The sequence below is a fragment of the Primulina tabacum genome, chromosome 1 (genome assembly GCF_025594145.1).
Source record: "Primulina tabacum isolate GXHZ01 chromosome 1, ASM2559414v2, whole genome shotgun sequence".
Lineage (NCBI taxonomy): Eukaryota > Viridiplantae > Streptophyta > Magnoliopsida > Lamiales > Gesneriaceae > Primulina > Primulina tabacum.
In genome coordinates, this window is record NC_134550.1 from 11,150,037 (window position 1) to 11,173,920 (window position 23,884).

The following is a 23,884-nucleotide window of genomic DNA, read 5'->3' on the forward strand; positions in this document are numbered from 1 at the left end:
TTCTTGTGAAGCAGTACCAGAGCACGAAGAACAAGAACATGTTGAGTCTGAGGTTTCCAATGTGAGGCAGTCAACTCGAGACAGAAGACCACCAGGTTGGCTTTCAGATTATGTCACTGAAAGCAACATTGCATATTGTCTATTATCAGAGGATGGTGAGCCATCGAGTTTCCACGAGGCTACTCAAAGCTCGGATGTATCCTTGTGGATGATAGCAATGCAAGAAGAGTTGGAGGCATTAGACAGGAATAAAACTTGGGATCTTGTTACACTACCACGAGGGAGGAAATCCATCGGTAACAGATGGGTCTATAAGATCAAGCGAGATGGCAATAACCAAGTGGAGCGGTATTGTGCTAGATTGGTGGTAAAAGGGTATGCTCAGAAAGAAGGCATTGACTTCAATGAGATATTTTCCCTGTGGTTCGGCTTACAACAGTCAGAGTGGTGTTGGCATTGTGTGCGGTGTTTGACCTACATCTAGAACAGCTAGATGTAAAAACGGCATTTCTTCATGGAGATCTTGAAGAAGAAATCTATATGCTCCAGCCAGAAGGTTTTGCGGAAAAAGGCAAAGAGAACTTGGTTTGCAGGTTGAACAAATCTATGTACGGTCTCAAACAGGCGCCGAGGTGTTGGTACAAGAGATTTGATTCCTATATCATGAGCCTTATATACAACAGACTGAGTGCAGACCCTTGTACGTATTTCAAGAGGTCTGGTGATGATTATATCATTTTGTTGTTGTATGTGGACGACATGTTGGTCAGCAGGCCCCGACAAAGATCAGGTCTAAGAATTGAAGGCACAGTTGGCTAGGGAATTTGATATGAAGGACTTGGGACCAGCAAACAAGATTCTAGGGATGCAAGTTCACCGAGACAGAAGCAACATAAAGATTTGGCTTTCCCAGAAAAATTATTTGAAGAAAGTCTTGCAACGCTTCAACATGCAAGATAGTAAGTCAATATTGACCCCTCTTCCTGTTAACTTCAAGTTATCCTCCGAGATGTGTCCTAGCAGTGAAGCAGAGAGGATAGAGATGTCTCGAGTACCATATGCATCAGCAGTGGGACGTTTGATGTTCGCCATGATCTGTACAAGGCCGGACATTGCTCAAGCAGTGGGAGCAGTTAGTCGGTATATGGCGAATCCTGGACGAGAGCATTGGAGCACTGTTAAGAGGATCCTTAGATACATTAAGGGTACCTCGAATGCTGCATTATGTTATGGAGGATCGGATTTTACACTCAGGGGCTATGTCGATTCAGATTATGCAGGTGATCCTGATAAGAGGAAATCTACTACTGGTTATGTGTTTACACTTGCAGGGGGAGCAATAAGCTGGGTTTCAAAACTGCAGACAGTTGTGGCGTTATCTACAACAGAGGCAGAATACATGGCAGCTACTCAAGCTTGCAAGGAGGCAATATGGACTAAAAGGTTATTGGAGGAGATTGGGCACAAACAAGAGAATGTTCCTTTGTTTTGTGACAGTCAGAGTGCCTTGCACATCGCAAGGAATCTAGCCTTTCATTCCAGGACGAAACACATTGGAGTACAATTTCACTTTGTGCGGGAAGTAGTAGAAGAAGGAAGCGTGGATATGCAGAAGATTTATACGAAAGAAAACATAGCTGATTTTCTGACCAAACCAGTGAACACTGATAAGTTTGAGTGGTGTAGATCTTCTAGTGGTCTAGCGGAGATGTAAGCAGCAGGGATGATAAGATTGAAAGGATGTGTGAAGATGAAGGAAGTGTGAAGATGTGTTTGATTCTCAATCAAATCTCCAAGTGGGAGAAATGTCGGCAAGAATGCATGTGGCAGACATGCAATAAATGCATGTATGTCAATGCATAAAACTTTGAATTGCTCGTGCAGAAAAGATTGAATTTTGAAAGTTGACAAAAGCGGTTTCACACGAGAAACGCGTAAAGGACGCGTCGAGGGAGCTCTATAAATAGAGCTCTCTCCCCTCATTTCAATCCATCCCATTCTGAGTTCCTCTCTCAGTATACACATATTTGAGTGTGTTTTATAATATTTGATAGGTGTTTGTTCTCCTGTATTAAGAGAGTTTGTGTTCTCTTTGAAAACACAGTGAGTGAGTTGTACACCACAAAATATTATAGTGGAATTCTTTTCATCTTGCCTGTGGTTTTTACCCTAAAAATTTTTAGGGGTTTTCCACGTAAATCTCGATGTCCATTTTATTCTTTATTTTCGGGTTTTATTATCTCAAAGTGCCAAACTGTACTAGTGAAAATGTTTTGGTGCCTTAGTTTGTTAGATTTTTTTTCTAAACATCATGTTTCTGCATGTATATAAACATGATAATCAATATGCGGAAATAAATCGAGTATTACCTCCGGTCATCGAATAATCTGTAATTCTTCTGATTTTTCTCTGATTGAAGTCTTCTAAGCACTTCACGCTCTCTTTAGATGGTGTATATTTCCTATGAGGTGTATGTGCTTAAGGACCTCAATCGCCTCTATTTATAGGTGTTTCTCATACCATCAACGAGAAAATTCGGGAGCATGAATGTCAAAAGAAGAGGTGCGTGCACGTCTCAATTTTCAAAAATTTGAGTTTGCATGTGTTGTTCGTAAAAAATGGTAAGTTTCTTGGGCGTCGTCAATTCCTAGACGCTACGTCTTTTAACATGTATGTGTCATAATTCTTACATTCTCCCACTTGACACATATATCTTTTTTACCATAGGAGAAAATAAAATACATGAATCATTGCGATATGTCATCTAAAAACGATTATTATCTTCCATGTATTACAATGTATTATATCTCTCAAATAACTTAATGAATAAACCTTATGTTTATTCGAGGTCCAACTTTATTGATATTTCTCAAATCAATGAATGTGTACACAACAAATATGAGAAAATATCACATCATAGTTTCATTAACTTTGTTCTTACAACAAAATTACATAAAGGAGCCAAGTCCCATTCTTTCTGTATGATCCTTAAATTTCAATGGTGGCATGCCCTTAGTCAAAGGATCTGCAATCATCAATTCAGTGCTAATGTACTTGATAAGTAACTTCTTATCTTTAACACATTCTCGTATGGCTAAATACTTAATGTCAATGTGCTTCCTTCGACTACCATTTTTGTTATTTTTAGCCTATAAAAACAACAGATGAATTGTCACAATATATTCTTAATGGCCCAGATATAGAATCTATAATTCTAAGCCCTGAAATAAAACTCTTGAATCATACACCATGTGAGGTTGCCTCAAAACAAGCTACGAACTTAGCTTCCATAGTGGAAGTAGCAGTCAATATTTGCTTTGCACTTTTCCAAGATACAGCTCCACCAGCTAGCATAAAAATATATCCTGAAGTGGATTTTCGTGAATCAATGCAGCTAGCGTAGTCTGAATCAGAGTAGCCAATTACTTCCAAATTCTCAGTTCATCTGAACATAAGCATATAATCTTTGGTCCCTTGAAGGTACCTCATGACTTTCTTTGCAGCTTTCCAATGATCTAAACCTGGATTACTCTGATATCTTCCCAAAATCCCAACAATAAATGCAATGTCAGGTCTAGTGCAAACCTGAGCATACATCAAGCTTCCGACAGCAGAAGCATAAGGAATTTTTTTCATTTGTTCCCGCTCTAAATCATTCTTTGGGCATTGACTTAAATTGAATTTATCGCCTTTCACAATGGGAGCTATACTTGGTGAACAATCTTTCATCCGATATCTCTCTAAAAATTTGTTGATATAGGCTTCTTGAGACAGACCTATATTAACTCGAATTCTGTCTCTATGTATCTTAATGCCAATGACATAAGATGCATCACCCATATCCTTCATATCAAAGTTTTTAGAGATGAATTGTTTCACCTCATATAACATACCCTTATCATTGGTTGCAAGTAATATATCATCCACATATAGAATAAGGAAACAAATATTGCTCCCACTGACCTTCTGGTATATACATTGATCCATGAGATTCTCAACGAATCCGAATGAAGAGATAACATTATGAAATTTTAAATACCATTGACGAGAAGCTTGTTTCAATCCATATATAGATTTCTTAAGCTTACAAACCAATTGCTCACCATTACTAGAGAAGAATCTTTCAGGTTGTTTCATATAAACCTCTTCTTCTAATTCTCCATTGAGAAAAACTGTTTTCACATCCATTTCTTGCAAATTTAAGTCAACATGTGCAACCAATTCTAGAATGATACGAAGAGAATCTTTTTTAGATACAGGAGAAAAAGTCTCTTTATAATCGATTCCTTCCTGCTGAGTGAATCCTTTATCAACGAGTCTTGCTTTATACCTTTCAATGTTTCCTAATGAGTCTTTCTTTGTTTTGAAGACCCATTTACATCCAATGACTTTTACACCATCAGGAAATTGAACAAGATCCCAGACTCCATTAACTGCCATAGAATTCATCTCTTCTTTCATAGCATTAAACCATAGTTTTGACTCATTACAACTCATGACTTTTGAAAACGTTTCAGGATCATTTTCAGCTCCGATGTTAAAGTCTGATTCTTGTAAACAGAACATAATAACTAAAAATAGCTGATCTTCTTATTCTAGTAAATCTCCTTAGGTTGTTTGGTTGATCAACAATTTCTTGTTGTTCTTCATTAACAACTTGATTTACTGGATTTTCATCAGCGATTTGTGGAATTTCAGTAACTGGTTGTCTAACACTCATTTGGTCTTGAGGGGTGTGAATAACGACCAATCTGTCATTTGAATAAGAGAGTTGTGCATTAATGTGATCATTCTAAAAAACTATGTCATGATCACTCTCACTAATCAATTCATTTTCAAGAAATTTTGCATTTCTTGATTCCACAATTCTAGTGTTGTGAGATAGACAATAGAATATGTACCCTTTGGATTTTTCAGCATACCCAATGAAATATCCACTTATAGTTCTTTGGTCCAGTTTCTTTTCATGTGGGTTGTAAACTCTTATTTCATAAGGACAACCCCAAACGCGTATATGTTGCAAACTCGGTTTCCAACCTTTAAATAACTCAAACGGCGTATTTGGGACAGCCTTAGTTGGAACTCGATTTAATATATACACAGCTGTCTTAAAAGCTTCAGTCAACAAGGATTTAGGAAGTTTAGAGCTATTAAACATGCTCCTCGCCATGTCCAATAATGTTTGGTTTCTCCTCTCAGCTACGTCATTTTGGTCCGGAGAACCAGGCATAGTATATTGGGCAACAATCCCATGTTCTTGGAGAAACTTCGCAAACGGACCAGGTGTTTGTCCATTCTCAGTATATCTACCGTAATATTCTCCACCTCTATCAGTTCTCACGATCTTAATATGTTTTCCACATTGCTTCTACACTTCAGCCTTAAAAACCTTAAAGGCTTCAACTGCTTCGTTTTTATTATGAAGCATGTAGATATACATGTATCGTGAATAATCATCGATGAAGGAGATGAAGTATTTCAGACTTTGCATGTCTATATCTGGACAAAAAATATCCGAATGTATGATTTCTAATATTTTTGTACTCCTCTTGGCACCCTTTTTAGACTTATTGGTCTGCTTTCCCTTAATTCAGTTTGCACAAGTCTCAAAATCAGTAAAATCTAAAGTACTGAATACACCATCATTTACTAATATTTTAATTCTCTCAATGGAGATGTGTCCCTGTGGGGACCCGGACGCTAATTCATTCTTTAATCATCTTTAGGAATAATTCAAACAATTATAATAAACAGGGTCTAATTTTTTTTTAAAAATACAAAGCGAAAACGTAATGTAATTCAATTCAAATTACATATTAAATATAACATACAATTCTTGTATTATCTACAAGAATTCAACTAGGTTCAACTATATATCAGTGCTGAATCCTAAGTTGCTTCGAAGCCCGGATCTCCACGCTATCTAGTCCAGCCTCTTTCTCTTCTTGATCATGATCCTATCCCACCTGTTGCCATGCACACATACAAATAAGACAACTGTCGGATAACTCCGGTGAGAATTATATTCTCAGTATAAATCATGTATACATGCAAACATAACAACAATATAAAAGCATATAACATATATGTCTAACATGTATTCAAATCAGAATGTAAATCCATATCAAGAATAAATCCTATTCTAAACATGTACCATCATCAGGAACATAACTCATCATGTACCATATTCAGGAACATAATCAACATAACTCAATATAAACTATCAATTAGACTCATGACTCCACATTTAAGACTAGACTCAATCCTAGTCTAGGGATCCCGGTTCCAGATGTTAGCATTCCCATATCGACCAACAGTAATAGAAAAGACTCCAGTTCTATCCACGTCGATAGGGTATCGATCACCAGTAATAGAAGAAATACCAATTCTATCCACATCGATATGATATCGATCACCAGTAATAGAAGAAGCTCGTATTCTATCCACATCGGTATAGTATCGATCACCAGTAATAGAAAGAACTCCGATTCTATCCACATCGATATGATATCGACCATCAGTAATAGAAGAAGTTATGATTCTATCCACATCGATACGGTACCGATCACCAGTAATAGAAGAAGCTCCGATTCTATCCACATCGATATAATATCGATCATCAGTAATAGAAGAAGATATAATTCTATCCACATCGATAGCCAAACATCCGGTGACAGACTTTGGCACAATCGCCAATACACTATCTTGTGACATTGTGCAATGTGCCCGCGGCGATCCCACCACTATCAGGCACTTCTGTCACAAGATTACTCGTCTAATACCTGCTGTCTATCAATCAAGAGAACAAGTATATCAATCAAATCAATACAATAAGGTAAAGTATGTGATTTAGGGAAACTCGAGCCAAACCTCACTCGAGTTGTGCAATCCCAACTCAACATTAATTTATACCTTTATCTTCTCGGTCCGACGAAGACGAAGTATTGAAGTCAACTCTGTCCATACCCAATCTGATAATGACAATCGAATAGATACAATATCAGTATATAACTCAGTTCAACACCTGTTCTGATTAATACTCAAATCAAAACATAATATGATCAGTGCCAATCGACATAGGGTACCACAATACAATCTCAACCAATACCGAATCTGATCAATATCAATTTACGGATGTTTCGACGGCATAACAATACAGTCTCGATAACCCCGTCAATTCCAACATCACAGATATAATACTAGAACTCATAATCAATATCGGTGCAACTCATAATTTCAATAACAATATAAATCTGATATCGAATCTCAATTAATCAGTCCCAAAAATCATAACAATTACATAACTAGTCTGTTCTTTAATCTGACTTCGATTATACGATGTCCACTGTATCAAAAACACCATATATGATTCCTATTCAATTCTAACAACATCATAATTTCAAATCGTATCTAAACGTAACAAAACTTACGTCCAGTTGTAGCTGTCGTTAATAGGAACACAGTACTGAAGTCGGATTACAATTCGGACAGACGGATTTTGAACGATTGTAACTTGAAGCACCAAAATCAATTTTCCTTCGGTTTCCTCTTTTCTGAAACTTAAGAAGACATGTGTATATATATATATATACGTTACATGCATTAAGGCAAGTGGCTTGCTTCTTTGCAATCCACGTCTCGCGCATATGCGCGACATCACTCGGCGCATATGCGCGAGACACTAAGTCTCCGCGCGTGTCTTCACAGTGGCTCTCGCGCATATGCGCGTACTATCTCGGCGCATATGCGCCCAACGTTCTGGACACCCCGCGCATGTGCGCGCCTTCAAGTCGCGTATGTGCGCGCAATGTTCTGCCTACCTCGCGCATATGCGCCCATCCATGTCGCGCATATGCGCCGAACTCTCTGGAGTTCTCCCTCGGCTTCTCACATGGCTCGCGCATATGCGCGCCTTCCGCCGCGCATGTGCGCCGAACTCTTTGGACGTTCCGCGCATGTGCGCGCATTCCGCCGCGCATGTGCGCGCATGGTTCTGTCTTCCTCGCGCATGTGCGCCCATACACGTCGCGCATATGCGCCGAACTCTTCTTGCACAAAATGTCAAATCTTCTTTCGGCTCTCCCGGTCTGATCTTTTCTGTATATAATCATATCAATTAATCAATAAATCATTTCAGATTAATCTCGGATTACAGTAATTAAAATCTCGGGCCTTACAGTCCCAATCTCCTGTGCCACAATATAGAGAAATCTTCATTTATAACACATCTTTTAATACCTCCTTGAACATGCATAGTGGTGTTATTATTTTGTAAAGAAATAGAGAAAATATCATCAATCATTGTACCATTTTCAATAAGATTTGATTTATAAAACAAATTTATTGATTTATCCAAAAACTGAAATGAATAATCAAGGGTTGCAAGTTTTGAAACAGAAATTAAATTCCTAGAAAAACTAGGAACATAAAATGTCTTTTCTAATTTTAAAATATAACCACTATTCAACATTAGGCAGCAAATCCCAATAGCCTCCACATGCGAAGACATCTTGTTTCCTAAATAGATTCTCCGTTCATTTTCTATTGGTTTTCTTAGGTTTTGCATACTCTGCAAGGTATTTGTAACATGGATTGGAGAACCAGAATCAATCCACCATGTGTTATAAATGATATCAATCATATTAGATTCATAACAGAAAAATGAAGTAGGAATACCGTTCTTTTCAAGCCAGTCCTTAAATTTATTGCAATCCTTCTTCATGTGTCCCGTCTTTTTACAGAAAAAACACTTGGATTCTTTCTTGATGTCAGATTGAGGTGGAATTATTCATTTTCCTTTTCCCTTGACTTTGGCTTGCTTCTTATACTTTCCTTGTGTAGTCATAAATACACTATCACTTGTTTCTATCAACAACCTTCCTTCCTCTTAAACAAACATGGTCATTAATTCATTAATTGACCATTTATCCTTGTGTGTATTGTAGGAAATTTTGAAGGGTCCATATTGCTGTGGAAGAGTGCATAAAATGTAATGCACATGAAAAGTCTTAGACATTTCCACTTCAAGTGTCTTTAGTCGAGCCGCTATGTCCCGCATTTTCATTATGTGCTCTCGCACACCTCTCACACTTGTGAGCCTTGATGAAGAAAATTCCATAATTAGGGTGCTGGCAATTGCCTTATCTGAAGACTGAAATTGTTCATCAATAGCTTTCAGTAATTCTTTGACATTATTGTGCTGATCGACAAAACCACGCATACCAGCAGAGATTTTGATCTTTATGAATATTACGCAGAGTCGATTAGATCGCTCCTATTTTTCATAAAGATCAACATCATCCGGAATGCTGTTTTCAGTAATAGCATATGGTTCGTCTTTCCGTATAGCATAATCAATATCCATCAACCTCAATTGTAGAAGAATTCTTTCTTTCCATATTTTTATAGTTATCGCTCTTTAGTTCGGGAATGTCACATTTTATATCAAAAAACTCGCATGTTGCATAACTGCACAAAATATCATATGCTTAAAATTTTAAGACAATATCATGTTTTACCAATGTAATTCATGTTTTTAAAAATCTAGTGACATAAAATTTGTCTGTGGGCTAAAATTTTAATTCAATAAAATTTTTCTGTAATTTTATGATAAAACTATCAAAATGTATTTTCCTTAACTCTTGTTGGTAAATTAAGAAAAATATAATTTGATATTTTAACCTAATTAGTTATATAAATATAATAAAAATCATTGTAGGGTAAAATTTACTATGTTTATATAATTAATTACAATTGATGTCCATTATGTGATCTAAATCCACTTAATGCATAATTTTCCATAATTAAGGATGATGTGGTTATTCCTCAATTATTTAAAATTATACGGTTCACCAGACAAAATTTTGGCTTTACTTTAATACTTTATATAATAATTACTTAGTAACATAATCAACATTTTCCAAGAGTGCTACCAGGAAAGATAGGTAGTACTAAGGCCCTTTAAATACATAACTCCTAGTTAGAGCAACATTCCTCAGGGAGACCAGTGGCTAGTCAAGGCAGTTTAAACCGATCTATGAAGAACTCCCTCAGATCATGTTTTCTCATGTCACCTTATAATTATTATTCACTTTAATTATCCACATTTATGTGAATCTTTATAAGCCAAAATTTTTTCATTTAATAACTTTATATTCACATTTTTACTTAATATGAACAAATATGTTCCACATCAGTTTTTCTCTTCAATCAGAGTAGTGATAAAGTGAGGATTATTTGTTCATTTGTGAACATCTGAAATATTTTATTTTATAACATTATATTCACAACTTACTTGATATGTTCATTTCAAATTATAAACAACTCAATATAATTTAATATGAACATAATGTGAATATTGATTTACCAAAATATTTTTCATTACAATTTTGCATTTAAAAAACTTCAAAAATAAATGCAAACGTAATATTAAATTTGCATGTACACATCAAACATTTATCCATAATATTTGACATTATATCTAACATGCAAAAATAATTTCTAAACATGTATTAGAAATTACGTCGATCTTTGGAATTATTTTAATGTGTACAAATTATTTAATCAAATGCTATATGTATACCGAATTATACATATAATTTAATAACACATTAATTATTATTTATTTATTATTTATTATTTTTATTTTAAAAACAATAATAATAAAAAGCGAATTATTACCAATATAAGGTCCCACATTAAATAATTTTTTTAATAAAAAAAATCATTACCAACACTTCGTAAGCAATTTTAAAAACGTGTGGGTCTCATTGTTAATTATTTCAATTAACATTCATTTGCCAGTTCAATTGCCAGTTGCCATTCATCTTCTTCTTTATTTCTTCCGCAACATCTCCGGCAATATTTTCTATAGAGAAAATTCATTCAATTTTTTTTTCCAGAAATTCTCCAATTTTCAAGATTTCAAGGAAGATTTGAAAGGTGGAACCGAGAACAAAATTCTCAGGTAAGTTTCTTAATTTATGATATCTAACTTCAATTTTTTACTTAAACTTTATAATATCTAAACTTCAATTTCTTAAAGTTCATGATATCCGATCTTCAGAAAACAAAATATTTTCAAGGCAGAGGTATCATGGCTCTGATACCAAATGTTAGATTTTTTTCTAAAAATCATGTTTTTGCACGTATATAAACGTGATAATGAATATGCGGAAATAAATCGAGTATTACCTCCGGCCATTGAATAATTTGTAATTCTTCTGATTTTTCTCTGATTGAAGTCTTCTAAGCACTTCACGCTCTCTTTAGATGGTGTATATTTCTTATGAGGTGTGTGCACTTAGGGACCTCAATCGCCTCTATTTATAGGCGTTTCTCATACCATCAACGAGAAAAGTCGGGAGCATGAATGTCAAAAGAAGAGGTGCGTGCACGTCTCAATTTTCAAAAATTTGAGGCTGCATGTGCTGTTCGTAAAAAATGATAGGTTTCTTGGCCGTCGTCAATTCCTACACGCTACGTCTTTTAATATGTATGTGTCATATTTTTTACATAGGTTACATTATTTGTATGTGGGAGAGCTAGGGTGGGGATGATTCTAAGAAGGCGTGGGAGGAAAACAAACATGGCCTAAACTTTGGATGTCTTTGCAAAGGGACCATTATATTTTACCACAATTGTAACAAATAAGTATATTATAAAATTAAAATGCATATCGTAAAACTTCTCTATGTTTGGCATCTTGAATCCAAAATTCACATTATTGTTGAAATTTTGGACTTCTATGAATGAAAATTGTGTCTTGCATTGAATATGTTATAAAAGAATTAATATGCAAATCGCCTGCACTATTAATAACAGTCAATTTCATAGTATAATATGAAATTCATAAACAACCATTTTGTCTTCCTACGTGCACTATATTAATTGTAGCAGTGAGGAAGTGAGCTATTAATCACATGGAGTATGGAAGTGCTGGAGCTATCAATGTCATTTAGTTTAAGCATATAAATATGGAGTCCATTTCAATAATTCAAACACTGGATTTTTTAGCAACCTAGTTCTAAATTCTTGCCCATTGCAACTTTGCTTCTCTATTTCGGTTTTGTTCGTCGATCCAAAATCCTTAATTTTGATGCACTACGCGTTAATATTGCAGGAGTAAATGGTTGAATATTGTTGCCAATTATGATTTGCTTTCAAGATAAGGTGTAGTGTGAGGAGGAGGGATATATCGAGTTCTTTATATTGTTGTAGCATTTGAAATATTAGACCCCAAGAAAATCTTTGGCCTAAGGGGACCAAATGATTCACATCAGTTCCACAGACTACAGGCTGTCGAAAAGTTGATGTCTTTTAGTCACCGGGTACCTGAAATATTCTTCTAATTGGCGTCAATCTTGGCACCGATGGTGCTTGGTGAAATACATAAAAACCACCCGCAAAAAAAGGGGCTAATAATGAATAGATTTTGTTGTAAAACCTGTAGAATGCAGAAGCAAGAGGCCATGTTCCTCCACATCGTGAAGGGTAAAGTGAGTTCTTTTTTGTAGAAAATCTTCAGTAGTTTCAAGAAAAGCAGCATATGATGCCAATATTTTGTTTTTCAAATTAGTTTCATTCATTTTCTAGGTAAAAAATTAATCAAAGAAATGAATTACAACAGTCTCAAGAAATATTTATCCATTATAGAGAGTATTTCTTCTACATTCTGTACATTTCTCTCGTTGATTGATTATAATTTAACAACGCTAGAGACTGAAAATTTCTGCTAGAAGTTGTGCTGCAAGTACAAGTGTTCTTGAGGAGAAGCTGGCCCGATCTCTTCGACAAGACTTCTCAATCCATCTGCAGCACCCGTGCCATTGCACGGGTTTCTTGCTTCCTGCAGGTTCTTTCCATCAAGATCCGAGTCAGAAACAGAAGATTTCCTCCTTTGTGAAGATGCAACACTAGGAAAAGTGATCCATGATGGAGCTCGAAACTCAATTCTTTGATCCTCTGTGTCTGCTCCATCAGTTTCTGAGGTTGACCGGTTACCGGATCTTTGAGAAGACTTATTATGCAATCTGCTGCTTCCTAAAACCACCTCGGTTGGCAAGATAGGCTGCTCGTTACATGGGCTGCCCATTAGCAGAGCCAGGGCACGCTCCAAAGCCGTCGTCGCTTTATCCATTGATGGCCTCTCTTTTCCTCTCATTCGCACACATTTGCTAGCGATGTTCGCAATACGTTTCAGAGCTTCAAGTTCCACTGGAGGTTTCAAAACTGGATCCAAAATGCTTTCTATTTCACCTGCTTTGATCAGAGGGACGGCCCATTCGACAATGTTTCCTTCTTCATACTGCAAGTCGATGGCTTTTCGACCGCTGAGGATTTCCAAAAGTAGAACACCGAAGCTATAAACATCAGACTTGGTCGTGAGGTAGTGAAGCCGATAGTACTCAGGATCTAGATAACCAAGTGTTCCTGCTGGCAATTCAGCCAAAGGGGAGCTACTATTAGTAGGCCCTAATAGTGAGAGGCCAAAGTCCGACACACGGGCATTGTGCTCTTCATCAATGAGGATATTTGACGATTTTATGTCCCGGTGGATTACCGGGGGACAAGCATAACCATGTAGATATTCAATCCCACGAGCCGCTTGGACAGCAATAGTCACCCTTCTCACCCAATCTAGTTGTTCTTTTAGCTCCTGATTCTTACCATGGAGATGTTGATGCAAGGAACCATTCGCCATAAACTCGTAAACCAAAAGCCTCTCACCTCCATCTTCACAATAGCCTAGCAAATTCAGTAAATGTGCATGATTTAGCCTTGAAAGCAAGTCAAGTTCAGTATGGAACTCTTTCGGGTTCTTCATATCAGGAGATACAATAGCCCTCTTGACTGCAACAACGGTACCATCCTTCAAAACGCCTTTAAACACGCACGAGAAACTACCTTTACCGACCAAAGTTTCTTCCTTAAAACCATCCGCAGCTTTCTCAAGTTCTTCGTATGTAAACTTCTGAGCCCTCCTAATCTTTAGCTCATCTAAGTCCGGCCTGATTTTCCCAGTCTCCTTATGAAAAGAACCATTCCCACTACTTTTCTTGGACTTAGCAGAGCACCTACAGTTTCTTAACTTGTATCTAACATAAAGAATTGAAGTCAAAGACACAGCACATACCAAGAACACAGCAAACGAAATCTCAGCAAAAATTATGGGCAATTGCATCGACCAAAACTTTTCATTCCTTCCTCCAGAATTAGCAGCAGTGGAGCAGTTTGAATGGCACTTGCTGGAGTCGCAACTTGAACAATTAAAACCACATTGCCTATCTGATGTCAAACTGCATTCAGAAATCTGATACATTTCACTGGGACAGCCACTGCTACAAGGCAAACAAATGTTGGATCCGGAAGACTTGCAAGGGGAACTCGCATTGTTGAACTCGTAAAAACCTTTCGAACAAGGCGCAGGCTTGCAGACGCCGGGTGAAACCGCCAATGGCAGGGCTGAAGGAAAACCTGCACCCCAACAAACAGGCAAGAGAGAAGATTCAGCCAGAACTCCACACGTGAAGTAATCGCCGGCTGCAATCTCATAAAGTTTAACACCATTAGGTGGTGGCGTGCTTCTTTCGACACTATAACCCCAACAAACCACTCCTCTATCATTACTTCTGATCGCACAAGCATGAAACCTTCCCCCAACTACAGAAAGCATAGAATCCTCAGGAGACAAATCCACATTCAGATGCCCAGAATTTATCACAGAACCAACATAAATTTCTTCTTCAAGATTCAAGCTCCTGCCCCAACAAATCACTCTCGAATTCACCCCTTCCAAAATGCCACAAACGTGAAACCCCCCAGCTGCAATCTTCCAGAACCTCAACTCCTTAGGAATCGAAGAAATCACATTACTTCCAGTCTCATCACCCCAGCAAAAGACACTCCTATTCTGAGCAAACAAGCCACAATTAAACTCGGAACCTGCAGAAATAGACTGGATCTGCCCATCAATGTCGTAACTTTTGGTCATATTATAACCCCAACAATCAATTAACGAAGAGTTTCTCAAGTTTTCCATCAAGGGTTTTCTCAAACCGCACAAGTGATGATCCCCAGCACTAATTTCTAAGTACTCTGAATTCTTGACCATAGGTTGAGGTACCCCCATTGGAATAAATGGCGTACTCCCCCAGCAAAAAGGTTGGTTCGAATCCATCTCAAGACCACAAACAAATCCATTTCCAGCTGTCAAACCAAGAAAAGGCGAGTGATTCGGAGTAGCACGAACTATAGCCGAGTTGGAGCCATAGCAACTAGCTAAATGGGAACCATCAGACTTTATCCCACAGAAAACCGGTCCATTTTCACCATAAGAAATTGCGATGGACGACATTGTTCCCAAGCTCGAAACTTTGCTACATAAACAGGAAAAAAACAGCAAGAAAACCAAGTTCTTATCACGAAAAAGCACATACTTTTCAACCCACCGGAACTTCATCTCTTCTGAGGATGAGAATCTGAACCCAGTTGGGAAATTCAGAAGTAAAGTTTGGATAAAAGGGTAAACGATAGCGTACGTGGCGGAGGTGGTGGCTGTGGAAGTTAGCTGAAGCGTTCCAGAGAGGAGAGAAAGAGAGGGAACGCGAGCAGGTGGAGCATTTAATATTGATCCGACGGTATATATTTGTCGAGCGTTGAATCGCACGGCCTTCGTTTGCTTTAAAATAATAGAGTTATGTCCAGATACCGCTGGATGTGTCACGCTCACATTAAATGCTTCGTTCTATGTTAAAAATTTTGAACTTACTAAATTTATGGTTTAATAATTAATTAACTCTCTTTAATCATTGTTAATGGTCCTTAATTGACCTATATTAGTAAATTTTACAATTTTTTTTACTAATAATCAATAAATAATTAATTGCGTAGGGAATAAAAAACCATGTTATAAATTCCATTAGCAATATAAGATTGCTTTCATGAGTAAATGATTTTATATTCTTTAGTTGGAGATGTTTTGAATATTCGAGTTGATGGAGTAGGTCAATATTTAATCAATGATTATAAGTTCGATTTTCATCACAAAAATATCTTTGTAGGAGCTTTTGTCACACAAGACTCGTTCAGTATAATTTACCTGACTAACGTGGTTGATATGATATTACGGTAGTCTAAGATATATCCAATATACATCAAAACATCATAAAAGAGAGCATGAGAGGAGGCATGGTCATGGAGATAATTTATTTCTATATCTTAAAAAGAAATAGTAGTTATTTTAAAAAGGTCGAATATTTATGATCATTTATCCTAAACAAGGTAAAATATTAATTACTTGCGCATGGAATGCGAGTATTACTCGTGTTTGTGGACAAAAATGCTTACGTTGGTACTTTCACGTGTCATGTCATTTTCTTGAGTATCTATTTCTTGTCCTTTTATAGGTTGTAAATAAATATAAATAAATAAATAAATAAATAAGATTATAGAATTCCATCTCATGAGAGATAATGACAGTAAGATTGTAAGTATGGATGGTCTAAGATTTGGGTCAATCCGATATTAATATCATTTTATTTTAATTATGTTCTATCATTATGACAGACCGTTAGATGCTACTATATAGTATTTTCGTTAAAGATCTAATGACTAATTCAACTAATTTGACCCAGAAATAAAATGCATGGTAAGTTAAAATATTTTTAATTACTCGGTCTCATAGACTAGCTCACTCTTACTCGTATATATTCTCCGCTCATGTCCGTGAAACTTGTCAATCCGATTCATACCTACAGTGAAAATCAATATTTTTCTACAGTAAAATCAAGTGCAATTGTGCATCATCTTTATGATATCGTGAAATAGTCTTCTTAGGTTTGATATTGGCCCTTAAGTTTGCTCCTTCGGACAACATCCTTGGAGTTGGAGTAGCAAGAACTCTACCCAAGGGCTCGACTTCACATGGGTTTTGGGATGACTTAGGCTGTTAATTTGTGATTAAATTAAAGGCCGAGTACAAAAATGTTGCTCTTTCCAAGATTAACCCAATCTCCCTATATGGTCATAACATATATTAATGACTAAATTTTATTTATTTAAAATTAATTTTTTTTAAAAAAATGTATGTCGATTCGAAGACACAATAGTTTCACTTGGCCTAAGTTGTCTGGAATTTGAATAATGAGTTCTTGTAAGAGCAAACTTCCATTTTACTGTTAAAAAGTTTGACTAAAATTTCACCAAATATCCACATTATAACACCACAATCCTATGACAACATTAATGAATTCACATGGGAATATATTATTTGATTTAATGTGATGAGTTGTGGTATAGTCACAAATTATTTATTTAAATTTATTGTTTGTCACATGCTATGTTAATTTGTATTTTTCATGTATGTTTACATACAAAATGGTTAACCATAACTAGGGATAAAAAAATATATTAGAAGCACAAACTTGAAATAAATTCAGTCCATTAAAAAAAAAAACAAATTTTTTGGTTCCAGTTCTACTTTTCATTTTTCTTAATTTTTGGAAACAACTAAATATAACTTGTACGGTGGAATAAGATTTAAGTTGCAACATTAATAATCAAATATGTAAATGCTACAACAACTTACGAATAAGATCTTGTATGTAAGTTTACAAACCATAAATTTGATCACGGAAAATGAAAGTATCTCCTCCAATTTTAATTTTTAATTTATAAAAAGCAAAAATTTTATAAACATATTTTGATACTACTTGATACAATTATCTCACATATTTGATCATGCAATTAACAGAAAATTAAATATATCCCTTTAAATTTTTGTTACTTTTCTTTTTTTGAATTCACAGTTGTGATTAATTTATGTATGATTCAGTGATTGCCTATTTGTTCGGATCCAATTGGGATTTGTTTACCTCTTTGGTTTTCGGGTTTTTGATCCTATTCTTGTTAGTTTGCGGTTTGCACTATGTCTGATTAGTTTTTTGAGATAAAATTACAAAAAAATTTAGAGGGATTTATTCAATATAAGAAAATTTATTGACTTTTAATGATTTTTGTAGATGTTAAAAGTAGATGTATTCAATTAAGACTTTTACATACTCTATAGAAGTCTAGTGGTATTCAAAATAGACTTTCATAGAGTTTTAAAAAGTCAAGTAGGTATTCAACATTGACTTTTAAAAACTCTATAAAAGTCTAGAGGTATTCAAATTTTCAATAGACTTTTAATAAGTTCATGAAATTCATTAACATACAAATATTAAAGCATAATTTACAACTATAAATTGTCAAAAATTGTAAAATTTGGATAGATTTTTAAAACTTTTAACTAATAGACAAGCTATTTTTTCTCTCTTTGTCGCTTCACATCACATCTCTTTTTATGTTCTCTTATCTCATCTATCTCTATCACTCTCTCAAATTTTCGAAGTGTATCTCTATATATATTTTCATCTTTTTTTTTCAAAATTTTCATTTTTTGGCTGATTGTTCATTTAATAATTTTTTATTTTAATATCATATGAAATTTTGAACTCTAAAATTGATTTTGTGATTTTTAATTTATGATTTGTATAAATTAATATAATATTCAATAATAATAAAAGATGATCCAAAAAAATATCGCTTAATTCTTAGTAATTGAATAGTTTCGCAACAACCATGATTTTTTAAATTCTTTTTAGCATTTTAAATTAATATGTAAGCTATTATGTTTTATACAAAATTATATCAACACAATGCTAAATAATGTTCTTTTCACATGTATATTATAAATTCAAAAACAAGGTTACAGATTAACCAATTGATGTATTTTAAAAAATTTACAAACATGCATACGAACTCACATATATAAGAGGATTAAATGATTTAACTTTTAAATAAGCAAATTTATTTATTAATATAAATATTGACAAACTAATTCAAACTGAATATGTTATGTATGTCAATTAATTATTGGTTCAAATAAATTAATAAAAATAATATGTTATAATTAAGTACAAAATTTATAAAATTCTATTAAAAAAATTTCACAAAAGTATATAAAAATCTTGCAAAAAAGTCTACATGAATCCACATAAATCTGTTTATAAATCTGTGAGATTCTGTGAAAGTCAATAAAAATCTATCAAATCCATACAAGTCTATCATTTGAAAAAGTCAATAAAAGTTATCAAAACTCTGAATTGAATATAGCCCACTTAGAGTTTCGCCTCTCTCCAGCCCTCTGCGAAGCTTCTGGCTTTGCTGCTGATAGATATACAGAAGATAGAATGGTTCTCAAAAGATCATCACAATTCTGGAAAAACTTGTTGTATGCAGACCATCAAAAGATCTTGCGACTTCGACTTATTCATCGACTTGTTACAAGTGCATGTTTTTTTTTTTTAAGAACGAGTGACCTCGGGGTTGTTTACTAAACCACAAGGAAATAAAGATGAAAATAGCACGAAATCTTGTAATAAATGAGTTCATCACGCTGTATTGGACCATTTTGTGTTTACACATGCATGTGTTATAAATAAGATCATCAAGTTGGCCCCAAGTGAATCAGTGTTGATGAAACTGTCAGAAAAATCTTTTTTGGAGATATATTTGTTTTTATTTCGAGAGTTCTTTCATTCAAAATTCCATTAAAAAGTTCTGTTTTTCCAAACAATAAAAATAGATCTAAGAAAATTATCAAGGAAATCGAGAACATTATTTACAAAGTAATGCTTATTATGACCTTAAAGTAATAGAATTTTACTTGGGAAAAATGCGAATTTTAGTTAGTGAGAGTTCTTGCCATTCAAAACTAATTATTTCAATCAATTGACTTCTGAATCCAATCATATTGCACGCGAATTCACAAATTTGGGTGGGTAAAGTTAATTGATTTCTGGCATATAGAAAATTATTGGTTTTAATAAAAAAAATTCAAGCTTTCTTTTTCCATCTTTGCCAAATTTGTGAACAAATCTCCATTTTTGCCAAATCTTTACAATTTACAGATTCTCGTAAACCGACCAAGCAATCAAGATTTACAATTCCCAGCTCAGGAAAAATAGTCAGAACTACCATCACCTTCTCCAGCGAACGTACCGCTTCGGGCGGTGGCGAGGACCGGAGCAAGCTGGCTTCCACCCTCCACGAACTCACCACCACTCAGTCACTCCTTTCCCACCAATTCCCTTCACTCGAACCCTCGGCCGCTTCGATTTCTGAAACTGAATAAGACCAAGCTCAGTACCTTCAGATTTCTTACAATTATGGCCCTCGCTCTTTTAAAGATTTGCCTTTCCTTGTTCTCTTCTGGGTTCTTGTTCGCTGCCCTTTTGGCTTCGGAATTTTCGCGGCTGTTAACTGAAATCCACACCGCTACAAAGTTCTCTCTTTTGTTTACAACACCTCCTTATCTTCTTGCACCATTCAGGATTTTGGCTCTCCCTTTTCTTTGAATTCCACGGAGTGGAATCTTTTGAGTACAGCTTTTGGTGACAACCCCACTTCTTTGAATGCCTCGAAATCGAATCTTTCTGAGATTGTGCATGGAAATTCCCCTGCTTTTTTACAACTCCGCTTCTTCAACTCCCCAAGAATCGAGTCTACTTTATAGTCTAATGGATTATTTATATCTTTGTAGCAATCCCACATCTTTGAACTCCTTAGGATCCAGTGTTTTGAATAGGTTGATATAGACTCTTGTAATCACCCTAAGTTTGAGCTTGCCCTTTGGTTTGTTAGTGCTTTTGTTGCTTAAACGCTACACAAAACAGATAGTGTATGCTTCGCTTGGGAGGCTGGTTTAACTCATTGCCTCAAGCTTAATCTTGATGAACTACTAGAAAAGAGATTAGCATTGAAAGGCAGTATTATAGACATTGTTGCTGCTCATGCAAATAAGGTTGTGTTAAACTCATCGCAAGCGGCAAGTGTCTTATTTATATCTCTTAATTGTAGTAATCATGACTATGTTGTCCAAGCTCTACTGATGAACTAAACAAAATAGAAAATTTGAGGGTGTTACTATCTTCCTCATTTTTACAAATCAAAGTGTTGCTAGGATTTGATGCATAGAAATACCTCGGATTCAAAACCTCTTGATAAATTGAAGCCAAATATCCTGAGTGTTTGTGCCCTGAATAAACTTGTTTCCGTTTTGTAAACACAATTGCAGCGCCTGTTGTCTGTGTCATGACTCTTCCTTATGACATTGCAGAAATGCATTTAGCCACTCCTCCGGCACAATATGTTTCTCAGGATTAATTTTCTACACAGTTGTGTTGTTGGGCTCTATGGTTGATAATGCTAGGCAAGAAGAGACATCAGGAATTGTAAATGTCATTCTACGGTGCTGTGTCAGTGCCCTAATGTCAGCAATCGATTTTCTGAACAAGTTCACAATAAACTTTGCAGCCATAACTGGTGAAGCATATTGCAAAGCTGCAAGAATGTATTACAAACTTCTCAAACGCAACCTTCTTTCTGCAGTATTTGTCGAGACCGTTTCTACTCGAATACTAGCTGGAATTATCCTAGTGCTATCTGCAATCTACACAATACTGGTTGGTGTAAACTGTTGCCATCTACATTGAGTGCATTTGGATGAGAAGAAAAATGATGTCTTTAATTTTTCTCTGTGAATATTGTTTTTGTGAGGTTTTTTGTTTTTGTTTTCCCTTCAAGAAACCAACTTTAAAAAGCTAAAATCAAGAAATCTGGTCGGGCATCGCATTTTTCTTTTCCTTTCAAAAATTTAAAAAAAGTTGTTTTTTATTATCACAGCCAAATGGGAAGCTATTTTTACTTCTTAAGAAACTCAAAATACCACGGTTCAATTAAAGAACATTTTGAGCTAAATGTTTTTTTTAAATCAAACCTGCCCTTGCTCAATATAAACAGCTGCCTTTTGTTGGCTACGATTTGCGAGCTGTGTTCATGGATGGAGAAGAGAAATATATATTTTCTTACTTGAGCTTCCCCCCTCCATATTTTGTGCTATCTATATCTCCGGGTTGATCCTGATCAATTGGAGTCTGAATTTCCAGCTTTGTGTGATACTGAAAGTTGGAATTCGTCTTGGGGAGTGGCGACGATGCCTACTTTGTTGCTGTTATGGCCTGGATACTGTTGATCGTGATTCTTGGCTACTTTGTGCGTGTTCTGGACAATGTTATCGATACAGTGTATGTTTGCTATGCTATCGACCGGGACCGAGGGGAGGTCTCAAAACAGGAAGTCCATGATGTTTATTTTCATCTCCCAATAAATAGAAGTGCATAGACCAGGTTTTCCTGCAAGAGCTCCTCTTGTTGTGTAAAAAATATCCTCTTCAACTGTGTTGTATTGTCTGTAATTGGTTTTGGAGGTGTAGTTTATCTTACTGCAAATTGTGGATGATCTGAGGTTTTTTTTTTTTTTTTTAAATTTATCTTGTACCCGGATTTGTTCAATAAAAAAGTCATTTTCCAGATTTGCAATAGTTGGTTGTCATTAACTTATCATGTATAGATATATATGTGGATATGGATCATCTGCTATGGTTGAACCTATGTTGTGCTCTTTTTATATGAGATGATCAGCTGATAATCTCGTTGCGTCTGATAATTTTTCAAATTTATCTGACTCCGTGTGCTGTGTTTTCAGCCACAGCAGATGATCCAAATCCATATATATACATACCATGAATGACACCATAAATCTATTGTTGGCAAATTTTATTGAACCATCTTTGATGATTCAGAAACACTTGACATCGTTATTTTGTGACAAGATCTGTATTATATAATAGTTGAATATGTCTCTTGAGCTCGTGCATGAGTTAAATAAGATTTGAGTTGTACTGTTGTGATTACTTGAAACTTTTGCAAGAAGATGAGCGCATTTGGTTTTCTTGCCGCCGATACCAAATGCAAACAATTAAAAAGATATATAAGATTTGAGTTGCACTTTTGTGATTACTTGAAATTTTTCTTGAACTTTTACGAGAAAGATGAGTGCATTTAATTTTTTTATATATATTATTTCTTGGTTGCATATGAATCTAATTTATACACTTATTAAAAAAATGTAATTGTTTTAATACAAACAAATTGTTGCGAGTAATTTTTGCTTAAAAGGCAAGAATAAGGTTATGCTCGAGTGTCCACCTAGCATGGGTCCGGATTTGTGCTGATATTTAATTTGAAATTAATCAGTGTATCCGATTATGAATTGGAGGACTTGGAAATAAATATTTTTTTCTTCAGCTATAAATTGATTAAATAAATTAAATCATAAAAGAAATCAATATATTTTTGGATACCATATTGATATTTTCAATTCATTTTCAGTTAATATGTCGACCTTAATTTCAATATAAATTATAGAAATAAGTACATGCTAGGATAATTAAACGGGGGGATGATCTCAATTTTACCGTCTATTATATTGGGTCAATACTATTCTGGTCCATATTCTTTACAATGCGAAAAATATATATATAAAACTTATCATTTTCGACATTGACCATCTTGAAGACAAAACAAAGAGAAGAGCAAACATATATTTTTGAAAATAAATATTCATGATTTTTCATTCGATTTTTATGTTTTATAAAAATATTTCCGTTCAAAAATATTAAAAAAACCTCATGAAACAATGTTGAATTTAACACACCCATGCTTAATCGAGATTAAGAATATCGGAATTTAAACGATATTAAACATCAGTTAATTGAGATTTTTGAGAATACTCTTTTGAACAACTCTAGGCAATGCTCATGAAAATCAAATATCTATAATCGACATATCTAAAGTAAAAAAATATTCTTTTATGAGTAGGTCTCTACGGTCTAGCGGATCTTTATCTGTGAGACGGGTCAATCCTACCGATATTCACAATAAAAAGTAATACTTTTAGCATAAAAAGTAATATTTTTTTATGAATGATCCAAATAAAACAT

General features: G+C 35.1%; 2 protein-coding genes across 2 annotated transcripts; one reads left to right on the forward strand and one right to left on the reverse strand.

The window, feature by feature from the left end:
* Positions 1–12,254: 12,254 nt before the first annotated feature.
* LOC142541321 (serine/threonine-protein kinase-like protein ACR4) lies at positions 12,255–15,733 on the reverse strand. Its single transcript, XM_075647876.1, has one exon. The coding sequence runs from the start codon at positions 15,458–15,460 to the stop codon at positions 12,734–12,736; it is 2,727 nt and encodes a 908-aa protein (XP_075503991.1). The 5' UTR covers positions 15,461–15,733; the 3' UTR covers positions 12,255–12,733.
* Positions 15,734–19,844: 4,111 nt separating this feature from the next.
* On the forward strand, positions 19,845–22,357 carry LOC142541329 (uncharacterized). Its single transcript, XM_075647880.1, is given in 5 exon segments — positions 19,845–20,845; positions 21,161–21,506; positions 21,990–22,022; positions 22,024–22,217; positions 22,219–22,357. Coding segments are annotated over 5 exon segments (627 nt in total). The 5' UTR covers positions 19,845–20,834; the 3' UTR covers positions 22,262–22,357.
* Positions 22,358–23,884: the final 1,527 nt, after the last annotated feature.

Bases quoted from the DNA above. Each gene is read 5' to 3' on its own strand.
- LOC142541321 (XM_075647876.1), bottom strand. From the start codon at position 15,460: ATGAAGTTCCGGTGGGTTGAAAAGTATGTGCTTTTTCGTGATAAGAAC.